A 6602-nucleotide genomic window follows, 5' to 3' on the forward strand; every position below is an offset into this window, starting at 1 on the left:
GAAAGAAATGTATTTTTTTCTGACCAATAGAGCCTCAGAGTGGGCTTAAAATATTCAGCAAACCATGCTGTAAACAGATGCTGTGGAGCATAAGCAGAGTAGATTTAGTATAATTCTTAAGGGTGTAGGATTTTTGGAATGGAAAAAATGGAAAATAAGCATTGGCTTCAACTTAAAGTCGCCAGCTGCATTATCCCCTAACAAAAAGTCAACTTGTTTTCTGAAGCTTCAAAACCAGACATTGACTTCTTTTGTCTAGAGGAGAAAAGTCCTGGATGTCATCTTCTTCCAATAGGAGGATGTTTCATCTACATTGAAAAAAATCTGTCACTTAGTATAGTTAACATCAACAATTATATTAGCTAGAAGTTCTGGAAAACTTGCTGCAGCTTCCCTCTTAGAACTTGATGTTTCACCCGGGACTTTTATGTTATGGGTACAAATTATTTCCTTAAACCTCATTAACCAACCTCTTCTATGTTCAAACTTCTTCTGCAGCCTCCTCATTTCCCTAAGACATCAGAAAATTGAAGAGTTAGTGTCTTGTTGGGTTTTTTTTTACTATAAAGATATGGAATACAATTCAGGGTTAGGTATACAAATGCTGATTATGCAGGTACCCTTGTTGATGAGGTATGTCCTTCCCTCCCCTAGCAGTTTCACTCAATGGCCACCCCCCCTTGACAGTCTCCCACTACTGCTAATCCCTTTCTTATAGTATTATGGTAATTGTTCAACATTTGCTTATAAGTGAGAACATATGGTATTCTGTTCTTTGTTTCTGTGATAGATCACTGAGTATGACAGACTCTAAATCCATCCAAGTTGCTGCAGAGTCCACTGGATCTAAGGGCTTTGTGTTGGTTGTGGAAAGACAAGAATGATATTTAGATCTAGGAAGAATGACAACATAATTCTCCTTTCTTCATTCCCTTCTCTTTCTCCTCTTCCTTCTTTGTTGGATTTATTTAATATCTTTTAAACTGTTAGGTGGCAGGAATCAGATGAAAGGAATGCAATGATACATAAAACTTCCTGATTTCTCAGTTTGTATTCAAGTAGAAGAGTCAGAAAGGTGACATAAGGCTAACATATGAAAAAGTTGAATATGTCAAAGTGGACAAAAACTTGCTTAATACTTCTAGGGGACAGGAAAGTCACCCTAAGTCACTGATCTGGGAAGTCTTCGTAAAGAGGTAGGACTCTTAAAATAAGGAAAGGTCTGAGAAAAATGAAGGAAAACAGCAGCATTCTAGATTACTTTAAATTTTTATTTACTTGTTTCTTTGAAACCTATCTTGCGCCAGAAAGAATTTAATAGCATAAATTAAAAGTGTGACAAAATAATCTTATAATGGAGACATAAAGTCGAACCAATAATAAAGTTACAGTGTGTATTGTAACAACGTACAGTTTTGTAATGTGAGAAAAAAAACTGACCATGTGAAATATAACATGTTTTAAGAAAATGATAAAAAAGTTTTAGCTGCAGTGCTCAGTTATTTATGATATAAACAGGAAGATGAGGAAAAGATGTAGAGGGTTTGAAATATCAAGGTATAGAATTCCAATTTAATTTTCTTGGTAGAAACACACAATCATAACATTTTAGCTAGAAAGAACTTGTGACCTTTTAGTTGGCAAGATTATGGAAAGCCATTCTGTTCATGTTTCTTAATTTTTACAGGTGAGTGTTAGTTTAAAACTCTTCCCCTGGAAGTGGAAAAGGGTCTGCCAGAGAAACTCAAATAGGAAAACAAGAAAGAGACAGACAGTGACTGAGTTTCTGTTACATAATGTAAGTTAGCTTCTAGACCCAACTTAAGTCAATAAGTCCCTTTTTTTGCTTGTCAATTTAATTTGTATTTTCTGTCACTTACAACCAAGAAAACCCTAATTAGTAAAAATTTAAATAAAGAATAAGCAATATTTGGTCATTAGAAAAACAGTAGAAAGAGAAGGGTGAAGTATTATGCCAAGGTCTTGAGTGTAGGAGACCGAAACAGGAGAGTCATACAGTATAGTACTTTTGAGAGGGTAAATAATTTACATTTTGTATCTGTTGAGTTTGAGATGATAATGATAGAAACATATGCTAGGGGAAAAGTCAAGCTATCCATTAAAACAATAGGAGTTTGGAAGAAAGAACAGAGGAGTCACCTAACAGGCATATATTAACATTTTCTCTGTTTTATGCATAAAAAAGCCAAAGGAACAGGGAAGTCAGGAAACTTTTCCAAAGGGTTACACAGTTGGTGAGTATTGAGGATAGTATTTAAATTAATGCATTCTGATTCTGGAGTCTATACTATTTCTCATTTTGCTACATGAGGAGCATATTTCAGACGCCTGTATCTTTGGGGAATGCTGAACCTATCTGGAACACTGATAATTTGATGAGTTTGTGGATGTAGCCAAGCTTTTTGCTTACATTAGAAAAGTTGGCATATAAAAACCTGGAAAACGTTAGCTGCCTTAGTAAATGTGGGTATATAATTCTATAATGCCACTAGGAAAAGATGGTGGCTTAGAGATATAAGTCTAATATACAAACTCATTTTGTGTAACTTATCACAGTAAACAATGTTGAGATCTGTGGTTTTGGGAGATTGTGAAACTAATCATTAATACTGAGTTCAAATCAGGCAAATACAGTCTATAGTGGTTTGTAATACTGATTGCAAAAGGCAGGCCTTGGTCATCATGCTATATTATCTTTTACTGATGATTAAAATTTTATGAATAAGAATGGTGACAACTTGAAATAATTATGCACCCAATAGCTTAAGTCCTGCCTCTATGTTCCCTGCCTCAAAAGTAGAACTGAAGACTTCTAGAGCGAGTGCTCAGGGCAACTGGAAAATTTTCTTACAATTTATAGAGGAAATCTGGTCCATGTTTATTTAAATCATCATTCGTTACACGTATCTATTTTGGGGTATTATTGTACTTTCTGTCATTGTCTCACTGCCCTCTAGGCTTTGGCTCTTCATGCTTGGATTCTTTCCACTTATGGTCCCCTTTATAACATATTGCAGGTATGAAGAGGAAGTGTGTAGGGGATGAGCAGGAAGTCTATCCCTTAGCTACGAATGTCTACTCGTTATTGTAATTGCTATTTGTTTTATTCTGTTGGTTGAACAAGGAGGAGCTCCACTCCAAGCTGTTCTCATTTTGAATGCTAGATTTTTATAAATATCATTGCTAAAGTCTTTTGCAGCACTAATATCCTATGATTCTGAGTTTAAAGCCAATACAGTTAAAATAAATCTATTGTGTTTTGAGTAAAGATATTCATATTTCCCAAAGAACTAAGTAGAAGCTAGATAGGTTTATATAAATTTGGCTTTTGTGAACTTAAAGCAAAATTCATGTAAGATGCAAAGATAGGCTGTGTATGAAAAACTCTATGTTAAACCAGAAATTACTAGGTGTCTGTAACTTGAATTTTATGTTTCAATAGCAGAATTGTCTCACTGATTTTTGGAATTTTTTTGGGGGGTGTCCAGGATTATATTTCTCTTGTATTGAGAGAATCATTAAAGCTCTGTGCCTAATGCATAGACACTTGTCACTGAAACTTTCAAATTATTTCAGTAAGTCAAGAATTCAAACATTCTATTAATATTACCAAAAACAACATTTTAGAATTACTTTTGAATTAAAAATTTTCAACTAGAAGGCCACTACTAAATCAAAGAATGTCATGAAGACCAATAAAAGCCTGCCTCATCTTATCTCCTATGTCTTCAAAACACTTGAAAAGAATATTTTTCAAAACTAAGATGTTCCCATAGAATTGGCCACTTACCACTTGTCCATAATTCTTATATGACACAGACTTAAAAGTAGACAACTCAATTACTGTTAGAGATAGTGCAATTATTGCAATAATTATACAGAGAATGTTCAGGCACAAAGAAGATACCACCTGAAAAGGAGACACAGGGTAAATTTACTATATTCAGAATCACCATTTTGGTTAAGCAGCTTGTATTGCTGAAAAAAAAGTCATTTAGTTAAGATTTTGATCTAGTTTCTAAAGCTCTAGAAGGGTTTAGGTGCTTGTTATTAGTGTAAAATATTCTTCTGGTTCACATGAAACTCAGCTAATCTGGAGAAATGTTAAAATTATCAGATCAATAATCATCAAACTTCCACCTGGGCTTAAACATATTGTATTCTACAACCTTTTGAGTCAGTTAGAAGAAAGCATACAAGATATGACTTTAACAAAAGGCACTCCACTATAAGAAAACAAAAGTAAAAAATGATGGAAAATGACTGCTTGTAGAAATACAAACAAATATGAATTAATATATCTTAATCCTGGGTTTTTGTTACCTAAGGAAATTTATCAAAATCTTTGGACATCAGTTTTTTAATCTGTAAAATTATGAAATCAGACTAATTAGTTCCTTACATATTGTAGGCTCTAGGATTCTAAGGTGTTCTTCCCAATATAATTCCATCTCTATCATATTTGGATCTTTATTCTGGACAAATCTCCTACTTTGCTACAAGAGACAATCCTGTTTCCAAACTGGATAGTTCAGTAAATGAACTTTACAGCAGTATAATGTCTATATATAAAGTCATTAGGTTCTACTAAATTTTTTTTCATCAGAAGGTTTATACAAACAACAAACAACAGCAAACAACACAAAAATATATTTAGAAACCTTTACATAAGGTAATCATGATTTTAACTAATCCAGCATATTTGTGTACATTTAACTGTGTACTTCCAGATTTGTACTTAATTCTTTCATTTATTTTACAGGTAGAGTAAATTCCTTTATTGTTTATACACTCACCATCTTACATGAAAACCTAATGTTTAGTTTTGTGACAAGTGATTTCAAGAGATACCCTAAGCATTTCAGCTTACCAGGGATTGAGTTGGAGTCTTTGTTGCTTTTATGATGAAGGCTCCTGAAATGATAAACTGGATATAAAAACATATATTTATTAATACTCATGGATAATGCTTGCCAAGGGGAATGCATTTTCAACAACTCTCTTATAAGTGAATTACTTTTAGAATACTAAGAGTAACAAAATACAAAAACATTTGAGTAGAAGTGGTCAAGATAAGTTTCCATTAGGCAGTAATGATTAAAAGGTAACAACAGTGGGGTAACTCATAACAGAAACACAGAGGGTACAGTGGGCAAAACTCAGGTCATGGTGTATGCCAAAGATCGCCTGAGCAGTCCTGAACAAGGAACCCAGTTTGCTTATATGTGTGTGAGCTACTCCATGTATGAGGTCTGACAATTAAGTGTGAACTCATCCTGGAAAAAGTGCTCCATACCACATTGATGAATTTCATTCGAAGTCCTCCCCTTGGGAAGTTATGCCAGTGCCTAGTCCACCTGTTAAAACAATCTTGGAACTCTTTTTCTGGAATGGCCAGTAGAGCTGTTGTCGTATTACCCTTGATGTCCTGAATGTCATCAAAATGTCATTCTTTCAATTCTCCTTTATCTTGGGTAAAGAAAAAAGTCACTGGGGGCCTGATCAGGTGACTAGGGAGGGTGTCCTAATACAGTTACTTGTTTACTGGCTAAAAACTCCCTCACAACAGTGCTGAGTAAGCTTGTGCATTGTCGTGATGCAAGAGCTCCTTTGGGACCACTTGTGCACACACTTTCCTCATGCTGACGTTTTCAGTTAAGATTTTCCTGTTTATTTGTCAATGATTATTTGGACTGTTATGCTTCTCACAGTCAGTCAACAATTTTAACACACAACTGAATGAATGTTTGCAATGTTTTCATCAGTTCTATTTGTTCCTGGTTGTCCTGACCTCTCTTCATCAGGGACACTCTCTCTCCCCTCAGAAAAATGTTTAATCCATGTGTACACTCCTGTTTTCTTCATGGGATTACTCCCATAACTTGTACTCACATGTCCCTGATTTCACTTCCACTCTTGCCAAGTTTAACAAGAAATCTAATGCCTGCTTGTTCCTCAAATTCAGGCTCCAACATTCTTGCAACAGCATACAAAAACATACACCAACAATAATGAATACCGTTCAGCAAGACATCGCCACATATCAACACGAACACAGCTGTGAGACTCTGATACACTAAGGTCAGGAAAACTTGCCAGGTTGTGTGTACAGCACAGCCAACCTAAGAGCAAGGTGGCAAGTTCGTGAACTTAATTGTCCGACCCCAGATAACTCTTTTGATTATTACTTCTAATGCTATCCTTCCCAATAAGATGATACCATTGATTATAATTACTGTGTACAGACCAAGATGTGGAAAAAGTGATTCAAGAGTGTCTTCCATGAACAGACACTTCACAAAAGAAGACATTCGAGCAGCCAACAAACACATGAAGAAATGCTCAACCTCACTAATCATCAGGGAGATGCAAATCAAAACCACACTGAGATACCACCTAACTCCAGTCAGAATGGCAATTATCAACAACTCAAAAAATAATAGCTGCTGGAGAGGGAGCGGTGAAAAGGGAACACTTCTACACTGCTGGTGGGAGTGTAAACTAGTGCAACCTCTGTGGAAAGCAGTGTGGCGATTCGTAAAAGCTCTAAAAATTGACCTTCCATATGACCCTGCATCCCC

The 6602-nt window shown here is 35.3% G+C and overlaps 1 protein-coding gene across 1 annotated transcript in view; it reads right to left on the minus strand.

Moving 5' to 3' along the window:
* Positions 1-3694: 3694 nt before the first annotated feature.
* Positions 3695-6602, minus strand: part of LOC103273498 (membrane-spanning 4-domains subfamily A member 13-like) — a 7169-nt gene continuing 4261 nt past the window's right edge. The window contains exons 2-3 of the mRNA XM_021719006.1: positions 4892-4948; positions 3695-3931 (exon numbers count right to left, since the gene is read on the minus strand). Of these exons, the coding sequence (XP_021574681.1) occupies positions 3695-3931; positions 4892-4948 (294 nt within the window). The remainder of the gene's footprint in view (positions 3932-4891; positions 4949-6602) is intronic.

This window comes from Carlito syrichta, unplaced genomic scaffold (assembly GCF_000164805.1).
Source record: "Carlito syrichta isolate Samal-C Ts95f unplaced genomic scaffold, Tarsius_syrichta-2.0.1 Scaffold314064, whole genome shotgun sequence".
NCBI classification, from domain to species: domain Eukaryota; kingdom Metazoa; phylum Chordata; class Mammalia; order Primates; family Tarsiidae; genus Carlito; species Carlito syrichta.